Here is a 15,586-nt window from a genome sequence, read left to right as displayed (position 1 = left end):
GTGATGCTAAGTTACAATCTTGAGTCTCTAGTCAATTAGAGATAGCAGAGACCCCAGCCCCAGGTGCATCATGTACCCAGGGAATTCAGGTGGATTTCTTAGCTACCAGCTAGCTCCTTAGCTGTGGCTCTGTGCTCTAGCTGAAGGAAATAGCACTATAACTGCAAACACCTCAAAAACACTTCCTTCTACTCATCAGTCTCATGCATGTTTTGCTCTTTTTCAACCAAACACTGTTAATCCAGAAACTGTCTTTGTGGAGGTCCTAGACCATTTGTTGGCATGGGGAATGTGGGGAATGATAGGTGATGCTGAATGTCGTGTGCGTGTTGCTCACATGAGGCTGTGCTATCTGAGCAATTTGCCCAGGAGCTGCATAAAGTGAACAGAAGACATTTGATTACAGTGCAACTCCCTAAATGAAGTTTGTAATGGAGGCATGGTTTCCAATTATGTCTTGTTTGAGAGCATATCTTGGTAGTCCTTCAGCTTCAAGAAAGGCTTGAATTATTACCTCTATGTCCTTACTCCCTCTCCCAGGCTAATCACAGGGAAACGCTATGGGTGCTTCAGTGGTCCTGGACAGTAAAAATGAAGCTGAAAATAATACGTTTGCTGTTTGGCATCACCAGAAAACCGTCTGGGTTTAGTTTTGTCCTAAATTCTGATTGTGCTGCATCTACTTAGCTCTTTCAACAGTGATAAGTCTCTTGACATTAGTGAAGCTCAGAGCACTTTGCAAAGGTAACATTGTGATTGCTCTTATTTAAAGATAAGAAGATTGAAGCCCAAGGAGGAAAAATGTGTTTGCTAGTGGCCTTTAATTTATATTTGTTGAAACATAAAAATTCTAAGATGGATGGTGGTAAATTTGAGCTTTCCCTCTAGCTGATTAACCTGTTTGAATCATCTAATGTCCAGGTTCTTAGGACCCTGGTACAGATTGCAGATTTTTCTAGACCATTTCAGGAGATAAGGCTGAATCTCAAGGTGCTGCTCACTGTTGTTCCATACTCATGTGTAACTGAGTCTGGACAGGATGGACACGCATGATCAGCACCAATCTGTCAGCATAATGTCCTGTGAAATCCTGAAGTTGTATGCCCAGCCACCACAAAGAAGAAAATCAATGGTGGCCTCTGTTCAACAAGTGGTTGGGGTTGCCTGAGCTCATCCTAGACAAAGAATGCGTGGGTACATTACACTAGAGAGTGGCACTCTGTGATGAGCTGTGACGATGCAAAGAGCATACTCTGTGTGTAATGTGCAATTCCTGTTGTAACATGGTCCATGGCCTGTGTGCCAGAGTCTGCATTTGGCTGCTGCCTTCAGATAAATTAGTGAGAGATGGTTTGTTGTTCTGAGAAAACATGTCCTCTTACCTTGTGTAAATGCAGGCAAAGGAAGACTAGTAAAATATTTATCTATGGTAGGGCAATATCATCTAGTTACCAGTCTACCAGCTGTCAGGCTCTTGACTCACATGTAATGCAAACTTGACTATTTAACATCCTCCACTTCACAGCAAAATCTCAAAGTCCTTTTAGGTCTTATGGGCTTTTTTTGAAATCATCTTATTGCAGTGTTTCCTAAGAGCACCTTTGAGGCAGTGTTTTCAAGGTATCGATGCTGCCTGGCCCTTGAGTGCACTCAGTGGCATGAGGGTATGCTCTTCAAAGCCATCCTGAGTGCAGGCTGAGGTCTGAGAGGTCTCCAGGACCTGTGAGAAACGTTTGTGGTGGAAACTGAGGTCAGACCTACACGCCTTTGGGAACATTGGATATATTTATCACTGGGGGTGGAGGCAGAGGGAGGGAACAGGTAGAGAATGTTTGGTTTTTCCCTGGGTTTTTTTGTGTGGTTTTGTTGTTGTTGTTGTTCCTTTAGGTGGAAGGTTTTGCTACGTTGTTCAGCAATTGCTTCGGGTGGAAAATCATTTCCCACCTTGCAGCAAAAGTATGCCTGGCAAGGTGAGGAGTGTTTTAGGAGCAGCACTTCACAGGATTGAAGTTGATTTTCAGCCAAAGTCAGGTCACTCTGGGAGCAGTTACAACTGGTGATATTTCTTTGCAGGTTTGAAGCTATTCTGATTTAGAGGACTGAGGAAGCCTCTTGCTCTCTACAGGAGCTGCACAAGTGATACCATTCACGTCACTTTTTCTTCTGCCTAGACACAATTGAGGTGGGCCCTTGAAGCTCTCAGACCCAAGCTGGAGCAGGAAAAAGGCCATGCAGCCATAGTAAACAAAAGGGTTAGTACAAAGAGCATGTGAATTACTGAAATCCAGGAAGTGTTCGAATACATCTGTGACCCATTCTTCAGGCCCATAACTCCCATTTATTATTTTAATTATAGCATCAATATTCGTTGAAGAAATCATCTTCAGGTGAAGGAAGGAATTTCAAATTAGGAAATTTCAGAAGGGATGAAAAAAAGTATTTTACCAAAACACATATTGATGGAAGTCTGGAAATCGCATGGTTTTGAAAAAAGATATTAAAAGATCTATCAAGCACAGTGCCTTTGTCTGGAGGAATCACTCTGGTTACAAAGTGTATACATCAGAATCTATTGGTCCCTCCAATGCAATCATTATAAGACATGTAGTAGTATATTGCAATTGTAGTAGTATATATGTGGTTTTCATGGCCAGTCTTTGAAAAGGAGCCCAGTTATAGCCACAGAGAGTCAGTATTTCGGGATCTAAATAAATTACTTTATTTTCATGTATTCTGGAAAAAAACTCTGAGCTGGTGTAACCAAGGTAAAATATTTAGTTTATCCTCTAGGTTTTGTTCCTTTTTTTTTTTTTTAATCAGGGACCCATATATTCACTGAACAGTATAGATTCTCATCTGTCTTTTTTTTCTTTTAATCTTGTGCCAGGTGTTTAAGAAGTGGGCAGCAGCAGTATTTCAGTAACCTGCTTTCGACATTATTTGCATACCTTTGTGTTTTTCCATGGTGATCAATGCTCAAGTGTAGTGGAACTTCTGTCAGTAAATTTTATGTGCAACTGCTAGAGTAATGTTTTTTAATTAGTCCATTCTAGGAATTTCAATGTCTCTTTATAAATATTTATATTTTCAATATGTCTTCATTTAATTGTAAAGGTTTTTCACATTGTTTTCAGATAATCACAGGCAGTATGCATGATGACATGTCAACACTCTAACCTTTTAACTTCTCTATTTCTCGTGTTTTTCCATGTATATTATATTTTAATTTGTTTATGGTTTTCCTTCATGAGCTGTTGGAACAGACAGTGTTTTATGTGCAAACACCTTAATAAACTGCAAAGAAAGAAAATAAGCTATTGCATACTAGCAGCTGTCAGGTAAACTGTCTTGAATGCTGTAATCAGTGTGTACAGCTACTAGAAATCCACACTGAAATAATGTTTGATTTGTCCAGAACTTTCTGGCACACAAATACAAAGGATTTAATATGATATTCTGGTTTGTGCAATGAAAGAGTATTGGGTTTGTGGTCTGTGATTTGGAATTTCTATGAACTTACCTCAAAATCGTGGATAAAACTGAATGGGGACCTTTACAATTTTTTAGCATGTGCAAATCATATCTCTAAGTAATCCTGCTGATTTACTGATTTAAATTTTTGAATTGTAGTGTTTTTATTCCTTTCATTTTATTGAAAACTCTTCTTTTGCAAATAAATCCACTGTAGCTGGTGGGTCTGTTTGCTAAAAGAGACTCCTGTGCAGCACAAGTTAATAACACATCAATAACTTACACTGATTATTTCAATTTCATGTAAATCACAATAAATCTTTTTGCTGCAGCTCAGAGGTGATCAGCAAGATGTTACAGCTGAAAAATGCTTCCTCTTGAGTTTTTGTGGAATTTTTTTTTTTTTTTTTACTTTTTCAAATTTTGATGGTTGCTACATACTTCTAGAAGAGCTTTGTGGAAAAGGTTTGGGTTTTTTGTTCTCTGTCACTTCTGAAATATAACTTGTTTTGCTACTAGTACATGTGAGTCCATATATGACAATACTGAAAGTATTGATTAGTTCTTGCAGCTCAGCCTTAGACTGAAATTTAATAACATGAATGATTTGGTTTTCCCAGGTTATACAAGTCTTTGTCTGAAGGAATGGGTCTGAAGAGCCAACCTAACTGTGCTTTCAGTACTTCTGAAGGTGGAGCACAGGGAAGGGAGGATGCTGTGACCCTTACCTATGGCCAGATTGAAGAGCTGGCAGCTCAGCTGCAGCAAACCCGATCAGAGCAAAAGGACACTGAGCTGAAGCTCCAGAAAGCCCTGGAAGCTTCGCAGGAGGCCAATGAAAAAGTTCAAAAGTAAGTCAGTTGCCTTCCAACAAAAATTGCATTTGTAATCCACGTGAAGCATTTTTTTCTAATATTTTGTCCATAACTGAAAATGTGGCAGTACTCAGAAAAGATCCTTTAAAATGATTCCTTCTTTTTCAGCTCATTTCCTACTCAGTGTGAAGCTGATCATTTTAACAGTTTTGTGCTATTAGGCAAGTCAGGGTACCTCTCATTACTGTTATGGAACTTGCTTCCTACATGTGCAAAGCACAGGGAAAGTCTTTCCATCTCCTATGAATGGTTTTCACTGTCTTTTTACCCTGTGGCAATCCTATGGCAACGGAGTATTTGCCTTTATAATTGCATGGTAGAATATTGCAGTTCTCGTTTTTGGTCTGTTACACATCTGGCAGGTTTCATGCCACAGTAAATGCTTATGGGGATGTTTAGGGGTGGCTTCAAAATCTCACTGAGCACCACAGGAAGTCTCTAAGTCACTGAACAGAGACTGTACTTCTTTTCCCATCATGATTTTCTCTGTTAAAAGGTTACTGAACTCTAAAACCTGAAGTTCCTCTCTAGTGAAGTACTTATTGTCATGTTTGTTATTAGTAGTGCCTCTTGGCAGTCCAGCACTTCTCATCTCTGCATTACATTCACCAGCTGCAAAATTCTCCTCTCTCACCCTTCCAAGGTGGTCGATGGTGAACTGATGCAAATTGTCCTTTCTGCCCATATATGTCTTCAACTTTATTGCCTACAGCGTATTTACAGAGTAGCTAGAAATTGGCTTATAATATATTGCAAGGACCTAACAAAAGCTTTTCTTGTTTAAAAAAATACATGCTGAGTTCTTCTGTTTAAGACTAGATGTATTTCTATATTTTTTTAATTTATTTGTAACTGCATAAAATATAATTAAAGTATCTATATATGAAAATGCATACTTTTAGTTATCTCTTTAAAACCTACAGTGGTTGGTTGATAATCACTCAAGTTTTTATTCTGAGCACTTAGATATATTTGAAACTTCAGGAGGTGTGCACTTGATAAAAATAAACCTACGGAAAAATATTAAAGTATGGTAAAGAGAATATTGATTGAACCTTTCTGTACACTGTCTTAAGTTGTTACATCTAGTTTTATTTATAGATGTTTAATAATATAGCTATTTAAGCAGAGGTTGGAGTTTTGCTGTTTCTTTTTTCCCCAAGTGAAACAATCTTGTTTAATCCCATGTACGCAGGGTGGCTAAAGTAGAAGTGCAGCCACAAACGGAATTAAAGTAGTGGGGATGCACCGCTATAGTGAAAAGAATTTACGTAATTTAACATGCTTAACTACTTGGGAAAATTTTGGTCAGGTTAGTTTTCATTATTGTTGAGATCAGACGACTGAGCCTATAGCAAAATTAAACAATTGGTTGAAGTCTTTTGATGACAATAGCATGCCCTTTTTACCACGAAACTGTGGAAATGCTCTGCGCGTCTTCCCAGCACCCGGAGTCATCCACCCCCATCTTATAATTCAACCTGCAAACAGATTAAGCAGCTGAGTTTGTGGAAAGTGTGTTTACTTTGAGCTAAGAACCCTTGTGTGACACTATAGAGATTCCTCTGACACCTCTGGGAGAGCTACACAGACAGTTCGTACTCATCAGCAGGGAAACCGGGCTGAGAATTCCCAATTTCTTTGTAACCTCAACTGCTTCATACAAATCAGTGTTTGGCAATTAGGCAGGAACTCATTTGTTAGCTTACCATTTTATTTAGAAGATGTAGGATGTTCTACATTTTGAAAAAGAACTGACAATTTATAAACCTGTCAACAGAAAGTCTTTTTGGTATTAATTGCAGTAGTATTAATTATTAGCACTGCCTTAAGAGGATGCTTAATGTAGTTTAAAATGTGGCATTAAAATTCATAGACTTCAGACCGTTCAAAAATATCTGTTTTCTTGACTTTTTAAATGCTCAACTAAAATTGAATTTTGACATATGAAGGAAATCATTTTATCAGCTGTATAAAGTAATTTCTCAATATTATTCTGTAAAATAGCAACAGTGAAAAATCAGACTAATGAAATCATTATTAAGAAAGAACATCATTGTAATTTATAAAATATTGTTGAGAAAGGGTGAACTTTTTATCACCATACAATGCAGTTTACTTGTTTTACACTGCCTTTGCTAATCTGTTCTCTGGCAACACTAAAGAATTTTTTAATATTCTTAAAAACTTCAGTGTTTGCATTCAGCATGATATGCAGAGCTTAAAAGAGAGTTGTAATTCTCCACAGTGTTTCCATCAGGTCAGCCATTTGTGTACCCACCAGAGTTGTTGCTTTCTAAACATGAGACCCAAGTCAAAGTACTGGTCCTGTGCTTTCCATCAGGACAAAAAGCATCTAAAAAATTTCTTGATCCTATCCCACACGAAATAGCAGAACGAGAAGGGGGATGTTTTGGTGAACTTGGACATAGTAAACATCTGTTTGTACTGAATTAGTGTGAACACCTCACACTGGCTCACTGCAGTGTGAGACAGAAATTGAGACTGTGTGCTGTTGCTTTGAAGATGATGCACCATCCTAACAGGGGTGCTTGTGTAAAACAAGAAACATTGATGCTCAGAGAGTGACCACACAGATCTAGCTGCATTTACTTGAATTTGTTTTGATTTTGAGACACTATCAGGATACACTTAGACTTTTAAGAGAGTACTATTCTTTATAAAGCAAGTACACATTTTAGCTGTGGTCTGTGTAAATAAATACATGCATTATATATTTATTCAATAGGCTATTATGATCTGCACAATAATATTTTTATCAATACTCTGGGATAGCTACGACTATAATTTTCTAGGTTTAATTAATGTTTCCATTTCATGGTTACAAAGAATTAGGACAGCAGCACAGAATTCACCAGGAGTGTTGGTATAACATCCCAGGCCCCCTGCAAGTTTGTCCTGGCAGAGAAGCCAGGAGCCAACTGGTGCAGTCCCAGCAGGGAAATGGGGCTGACCTGGAGAAGGTGGCTGGGAGAGCCTGTGAATTAATTAATACCTGTGCCAACAGAGGAAGCAAGGCATTTTAAAAATGTCCTTCCGGCTGGAACCTCTGGGATTGTGGAGTGGTTGCTGATGTCAGTGAGATCAGAGGAGGTTATAATGTAATACCAAATCAATATTAGCCAATTATCAGTAAAGGTTGAGGCCACTTTTGATGTGGTTTTTCCAGGAAATGTTCTATTTTTCTGCAACAGCTTTGCAGCTGGAGTGAATTTTAATGCAATTTTTCTACTGGGGACTTCTATTTTTTTCCTCATACTTTAATGATTCTAGCTCAGTAAAGTGCAGCTCTGCATATGAGCACAACTACCCTTGCATTTTCGTGTAGCTGTGTAAAGTGCAGAGGAGGGTGAGTGGGTAGAATTTCTATGTAATCCTCTAAAAATAAACACACAAGAAAGCCCCCCAAAATCTACAAAGTAACTGTACAATGCTAAAATATGCAGGTATGAAAATAAGCATGAATGGTGAGAAGAATTCCGTTTGTGTACTTTGTCAAGGTAGTTCTGATTATGAATAAAACTAACATAAATGTGATTTAAACCAGAATTCATTGCTTCATTTGTCATTAACTGCTTATTAGAGACCTTTTCTTTCAATTTTTTATCTTTCTTTTAAGTAGGAAGTCAGGAGAGTTACAGCTTTGGATAAAGTATTTCAATTGATTGAATGCATCAGAGAAGTAAATGGTCTTCTGAATTAAATTCTATCCTTAATAGCATTTGCTTTGCACCTTCAGGTCTGAATTTTTTTGAAAACCTAAATTTCATTATGACTGCAACACACCGTTTATTTGTTTCATCCTGAATTTCCCTCCAACATTTTTTAAAATGCTTTCTCTGCTTTTGTACTTGTTCATTTATTTCCTTAGCTGATGCTGGTATATAAACTGATGTGTGAAACAACAAAAACAGTTATTATCAAGAATTGACACGGATGAAGAGAATACAAAAAATGTAAAGAAAGAAGAAGCAAGCATTTATTGAGTAGTTAGTGTCCCCCTCTTCTGCAAGTAAAACTAATCTGCCTTCTGAGTGCAGGAGCTGTGTGTGTTTCACATCAATGTCCAACACGTTCTTCAGTGCTGGCTGGAGGGTCTAATCTTTCCCAGAATGATCAGAGCAGTGCAGTTCAAGAACAAGGATGAATATTTGAATAATCACACCACAATGTGAGGTGACCCTCCGACAGGGGACTGACCAGATACACATATGGATTTTGGGAAGAAGCTCTGATGCTCTTTTTTAACACAGCTGTGAGAAGAATGTGGCTAAGACCCAGTAGTCTTTCTGGAGTATAGCTGGCAAAGGAAACCATGAGGAGAAGAGAATTTAACACATGGGTGTAAGGGAGTTTGCTTCATTGATGCGATCTGAGGGGAATGTCTAATGACTGGAAGAATCAAACTTGGCAATGAAAACACAAAGCTCTTTTCATCAATTCAAACGCTGACTCTAAAGCTGCAGATGGTTACCTCCAGCCTTGCCTATTCAGTGTGAGGTTGTATAAAATGGCACTTTGGTGAATACTAATAGATCAAAACAAAGATTTAATAACATAAAGATGTGGTGTTCATTTTTAAATGAGGATACAGGTCAGTGTCTCAGAAAAGAGTGAAATAAGTATCTTTATGTATGGGTCTAAAGTCTCTGGAGATTTTTAACTACAAACGTATCTTTAGTGTGCAGATTATATTCAGTACAGGGCAGCTATGCAGGGAACAGGCTAAAAGCAAGATTTCTGAATTATTATACTAATTGAGCCTCTTTGCAACATGCAAATGTTGTTAACTAGTTATCTCCCTTTTAAAATCATACCTACATAAATTTGGCTGAAGTATACATTGTAGCTTGTATGCGTTGAGCTACTTGTTGTAGAAAAGAATGGAGCTAGTTAATTAGAAATTGCAGGCAGAAGCACTTCACAAAAGAAACAAGTTGTACATTCACTGGGACTTAAAGCTGTTTGTTTTGGAGGAACCATCAAGTCTTAGGGAACTCAGCTGGCTTTATTTTAAATTTGAGAGTGAGAGATTTCTTTTATTTTCTTCTTTCAAAACAATAAATATGATTTGATTTCTTACTTTTTTAGGACGTTATATTTAAATGTTGAGGCTTTTCTATTAAAACTATACTGTGCTTTTTTTTACTGTTTTTTTACTTACAGAATTGTACTGTGGTACATGTCAGATCAAAACATGAAATACTGGAACTAGGAATACAATTTCACAGATATTAATAGTTTCACTGATTTGTGTCAGTAAATAGTTTAGCACATGTCCAAAGTGATTTTCCTTTTAATGATAACTACTGAGCTTCCCGCTGCTGTGAAATTCTGCTGAGTTTGAATAGTTGGTAATCTTTTAATATCATAAGGGGAATAATTTAACTGCTGCTGGTGTTTTGAAATGTAAAGTAAGTCCTGGTGTCTTCGTTGAAGAATGTAGATACAGAGCTAGTTTCTTAGTTACAACAAATTGACTTTGCCCTGTCACACTAAGTTGCATTCATTTGTCCCAGTTAAGGGTATGACCTGTAGTTTACTGAGAAACAGATGCTGGTGGGTACATTCAAAAGACAAGTGAGTGAGGGCAAGGTGCTAAGAATCTTATACTTGCTATAGCAATCCACAGAAGTCAATGGATAGCTGAGTTTGTATGGAAGGAAATGGAAAGCAAAGGAAGACAATTTTTGTAGCAGTCTAAGATACTAATGCAAATTAACAAAGGTTCTGTATTTTCAGAATTGCATCAAAACTTATTAAAGGGAATTCAAAATGGAAAAAACTCCTTGATGAGGACTAATGTGTTGGCTGTCTCATACAATGATTAAAAGCAGATTATAAGCTCTGTGGGTCCGTAAGAGATACACAATCTCCACAGGCAAGGTTTTATGGTGTTTAGGAAACCCACACCAGCCAGATGGAAGATTCCCAGACATGCAAAACTACCACATACTCTGAAGAATTCTGCAGAGCTGATGCAAATTTTTTTGGCATACCAGACATGAATAGGAACATGAGAAAGTCCAATACACAAAATCTAGTAACAGTCGCTTATATCACATATGAAATTATTGCCACAGAGTAGCAATTAGAGGCAGTGTGAATGCACTGGATTTAGGGGCAATAGGCTGGAGTACTCGGGTTTAGTCAGAGAGGAAATAAAACTAATTGAAATGTGTAGAAAAAGTCATGTTTGATCTAACTGAAAGCAGTACATAGCAGGGTCAGAATTTTTTTGCATACTTGGAATTCTGCACCAACACCAGTGATTCCTCTCAGAAAAATTCCCCTCAGACTGCACTAATATGCATGGAGAAATGATGAATTAAACAGTCTTGTAGAAATACCTGTTTGTTGTAATTAAAAAAAAAAAAGAGCAAGCCAATGAGGTTACGTGCAGCCTCAGAGAAATTCAACATGTAGACAGAAATCAATTTTCTGGGTCTGAAGGAAATAAAATATTGAACTATTATTCAAATCTAAGGTGAGCTGAACAAATTCAGTCATCATTGGCATATTCTCTGGATTACTGTCATTACACATTTCTGTATCACTAGGCAGATCTTTTTTCACTTGGTAAGTGTAACATATTGTTCACACTGTACAAAAGGAAATATAGAACTTTTGGAAAGCAGGAATGAAATGTATTTTCCTTATTGGATTATATTATCTTTATTGAATTACACTAGTTTTTTAATTGGGCACTTCATTTTGCAGTCCAGCTAAAAATTTGCAGGCTGTGGTGCCTAATTACTCAGTATCATTAATACTGGTAATTTCTCATCCCAAAGAAGCACTTTAGATAAGCACTTGGGATAGAAGGACTTGGATAAGCATAAGCAGAAAATTTCTAACTGAAAAAATTATAAAACAACTGACTTTTTGTCTTTTCTGCCTGGATTCCCTGGCAACCCAAATGGAGAAGAACATGCTGAGACAGAGTGAGGCACACTGGTTTCAGAGATCCATGCAGAGCAGTGTGACCTCAAACATTTCTTTCAAAAGTGGCATCTGTCCCCATCCCACCCTTAGTTTTCTGACTAATTGTTTGGGAGCAAGGATTCTCCTCCAGGGTGTGACAGAATGGATGTGAGTGTTCTCCTTCATCTGTGGATATTCCCACCTCCTGCACCTCAGAGGGGCACTTTAGCCACACAGGTCTTGTCTGGATGCTCCTGTTCCTTGCTTTGAAGCAGTACCATGTAGCAGGTAATAGTGCAGGCTTGGATCAGAGATTAACAAATAGACTACTCACCTCTGAGAAACAAGATATGTTTCTGACAATTACCTTTAGGGCTTTTTCTTTTATCCAATACCTGTTGAACATAAACACAAAATCAGTATCAGAACTTCTACCTCCCATTTTCCAGGTGGGTACCCTTGTTTGCCAACCACAAATCACAACTTCAGGTCTAATAGCATTTTGAGTATTTCTTCTGTAGAAATGTACAGCTTCAGAAAGAAAAGTGAAGAAGTGTCTTCAACCCTGGTGTGTACTGCTCCCCTAAGAAGTGGCAGATGTGGGTTAAAAGCAGGTTTTCCTCAGCTTGGCTGAATGCTCTAACTGAAAGCATTGCTTTTTTATGCTTGTCTTGAAAAGGAGAATTGGTAGCACTGCTGTTGTCTTTATCACCTTAAAAGAAACTTGTGGCCTTAGTTTTAGAGAAGGTAGCTTGAGGATTTCTGCACAGCCTGGAGCAAGACATTAAAATCAAGGGACTGCCTTTAATAGAGCAGGTGGTGGTATCAGTACTGAAAGTCTCATACAGTTATTATGTGGGATATTGCCAGAGGAGATTATGGGATATCCTTCTCCTGGATATTTTGGGTGCCATAAATTGTACTGAGGCCTGTAGTATCTGACAGTTTATGATCAGTACCAGTATTATGCTCAATGGTGCACTTAACAGAATGAAGACAAAAAATCCCAATCAGAGGAAATGTGTCTTTTTTTTTGCATTCCTTGCACAGCAAAGATACCTATTGGCTTCAGGGAGTTTCACATTCATGAAGAATGCAAAACTGCACATGCAGTCAAAGTCAAGTATTTATTTTCTTTTTGTAGCTGTAGTTTACTTTTACATAACCTCTGTACATTGTGGATTGCAGTGCAGATATTGTTTTGTTAAAGTATGGGTAGTTACAATATAAACACAAATATTTATCATCATTTGAATATTTATCATCTCAGCCTTTCGCAAAAATAAAAGCACTGCTGGAACTTCATTCTCTCAAACACTAAAATGTATTCTATGAAAGTCAAATGTTTTCAGAGTCAACATAATCACAGCATCCTAGTTTTTGACCTGTGTGTTCATTTACAGTTTACTTATAGCTGCTTCAGAGAGATGGAAGTTTGTAGATTACAACATGGTTTTATTGATTTATCAGTAGCAAAATACACTAAGTATACACTCAGTAAACTGGATCAGCTAGCTCTTGGGCTTGTATTGTATAATATCAACTTGTTGTGGAATACTTCAGAACAAAATCAGAATGTTGGCATAGTTAACTTCAGTGGTGTAAACCAGACTTGCAAAGACTAATATTTAGTAAGACCAATAACACAAACAAATTAGATTTTGAAGTTGTTTGCCCAATAGGAAGAAGCATACTGACACACTATTTGTAAACTCATAGTTAACTATTCTATGACAAATTATTAAATAACTTTGAACAGCAGATTGAGTGCTCCTTGAAGAATAGCAAGAAAACTTTTTATCAGACTTACTTTTTTTTTTCCCAAGATGATAAAAAGAGTGTCACAGCAAATACTCATTTACTTTAATATTTTATATCCAAATAAAATAAGTCCATGGCATTTACATTGCCGTTGCTAAATAGTATTTGGTTTGTTTGCAAGAGTCATTTATTTGTGGCTTGGCTGAAGGAATAAAAATAAATTTGCGGTTCTTTCTGTTAATACTCATACTGTTTCTTAACATATGCAAAAGATTGACTATAGTAAATGTATATGCAGAAGCTCAAAAAGAAAGCCCAGACTTTCTGAAGCTACTGAATTACGTATAACCTTTTAGAGAATTGCTGGGGCAGTTCTTTACAACAACAAAAAGAAATAACTGACTAAGCCAACAAAGTATTTTATTTTAAGCAAACTTGAAATAATTTAAATTTTTCCACTACTTTAAATTAAATATGCCTTTACTAAACCAGGGGCTAGTTATCTGAGAAAAAAAATTGCTGTTCATGTTTCTGAACTACTACTGAGCCATTAATTTATAGTCAGATTTTTGCATAAGGTTTTTTTTTTTTTTAACAAGATTTTGTAAAAGGGCAGCATCAACTGTATTTATGAGAGCTAACAGCTTTAACCCCATAATCAGCACAGTTGTTGGCAAGTTGCTTGACTTTCCTGTTCTACATTTATACTGTGATGTGGGTATAAGGATACAGATCCAAACACTGAGCTGTTGGAAGCCATAAATCTTTAGGACAAAATTTTAGCATCAGATCGTGGAATTATTATCCATAGAAAGTATCAGAATTCAGTCTTTAAATGAAAGACACAGCAGGTATTGTGTATTGCGCAGATATTGAAATGTGTACAATAAAAATATTTTATTTAACCATTTGTTTTGGGCCTCAGAATATATGCATTACTATAATTTCTATTTCAATCTTTGATAAAATAACAATAAATTATTTAAAGGATATAATGTATGCATATCAGATAAAAGGAATATCTAAGTGATGCACCCAACACGTTATAGATTTTACTCTATGCTTTTGAATAATTTTGTGACTCTTTATATAAAGCCAGATTTTTATGCTTTCATCAACAGAAATTAAAAGGTTTTTCTCCTACAATCCATTCCACTCATGTCATCACCAGGTAGAATTGCCACCAAGGGAAACATTAGGAGGAAGAGAGGTTTTGTCCATGAATTTTTTGAGGGAAGAGTGCCCTTTTTTCAATAAATACTTTTCAGAAGTTGGCCTGAAATCACCGAGGGGATAAGGAGTTCACCTACCAGTGTGAGTCCATTATGAAGGACTTACCACTAGTAAGAGCTTAGTAAAATGCTTTCCTTTTACATCCATACCTGTTTCCATTGCTTACTTGAGCTCTCAGTGCTTGGGCAATATCACATCACTTATAAAGTACAACAAACCTATTTTTAATGTGGAAGGATTTGATGATGGTTTATAGGAAGGAATTTTCTCTCCATGAGCTCCAGATTAATTTTGGACGAGAGGTGGAACAACCTAAGGGAGCTGGAACAGGATTGAGAGCTGCTTAGAGCCATCAAGTCTGCATTGGGTTTTTTAAAATACTTGTGGAATCAAGAAGAAAGTTCACGTTTTCTTTCTTGTGAATGATGTGAAGGGGAGCTTTTTGCTGCACCTTGATGGGATGTTCTTGGGAAACAGCCTGAGCAGTTGTCAGGGTTTAACCCCAGCCAGCAGCCAAGCCCCACACTGCTGCTCACTCACTCCCTCACCAGTGGAAGGGTGAAAACTGGAAAACTCATGGGTAGAGATAAAGATAGGTGCATAGGAAAAGCAAAAGCTGCGCATGCAAGCAAAACAAAATAAGGAATTAATTTACTTCTTCCCATGGCAGGCTGAACACCTGTTCAGCCATCTCCAGGAGAACAGGGCCCCATCACATAGAACAGCTGCTTGGGAAGACAAACTCCATCACTCTGAATATCCTGCCTCCTTCCTACTCCCTTTTATACTGAGCACGATGTTGTGTGATCTGGAATATCCCTTTGGTCACTTTGGATTGCCTGTCCCAGCTGGGTCTCCTGCCAACCTTCCATGTACCTCAAGCCTCTTTGCCTTGAGGTGGCAGAACACAGACTAGAAAATGCCTTGGCTCTGTGTAAGTCCTGCTTAGCAGTAACAAAACCATGTCTGTATGATTAACCCTGTGTTTATATTATTAACCCTGTGTTCAGCACAAATCCAGAACACAGCCCCATACCAGCCAGAAGAAAATTATCTCTACTCCAGCCAAATCCAGCACCCTAGTACATCAGTATTTGCAATTGTACAAACTCACTGTAAACAGGACTTGACCAGAACACGACTGAAGGAGGAATTGCTTGGAATAGGCAGCTGAGAAGTTCAGACTTGACTTTACAAGAAGTCTAACATGCAGAAAGGTGTAATATGGTGGTTTCAGACTGATTCTTTCAACTTTTAGAGTCTCTTAATAACCCCATTCTCTGCAGATCTGTAAATAAATG

General features: G+C 37.5%; 1 protein-coding gene across 1 annotated transcript in view; it reads left to right on the top strand.

Moving 5' to 3' along the window:
• The window catches only part of MIPOL1 (mirror-image polydactyly 1), a 186,560-nt gene that overhangs the window by 157,753 nt on the left and 13,221 nt on the right, over positions 1–15,586 (top strand). The window contains exon 12 of the mRNA XM_033063229.1: positions 4,092–4,322. Within this exon, the coding sequence (XP_032919120.1) occupies positions 4,092–4,322 (231 nt within the window). The remainder of the gene's footprint in view (positions 1–4,091; positions 4,323–15,586) is intronic.

This window comes from Catharus ustulatus, chromosome 6 (assembly GCF_009819885.2).
Source record: "Catharus ustulatus isolate bCatUst1 chromosome 6, bCatUst1.pri.v2, whole genome shotgun sequence".
In the NCBI taxonomy this organism is placed as follows: Eukaryota; Metazoa; Chordata; class Aves; order Passeriformes; family Turdidae; genus Catharus; species Catharus ustulatus.
Note: the sequence above shows the minus strand (reverse complement) of the source record. Positions and strands in the feature narration are given on the sequence as shown.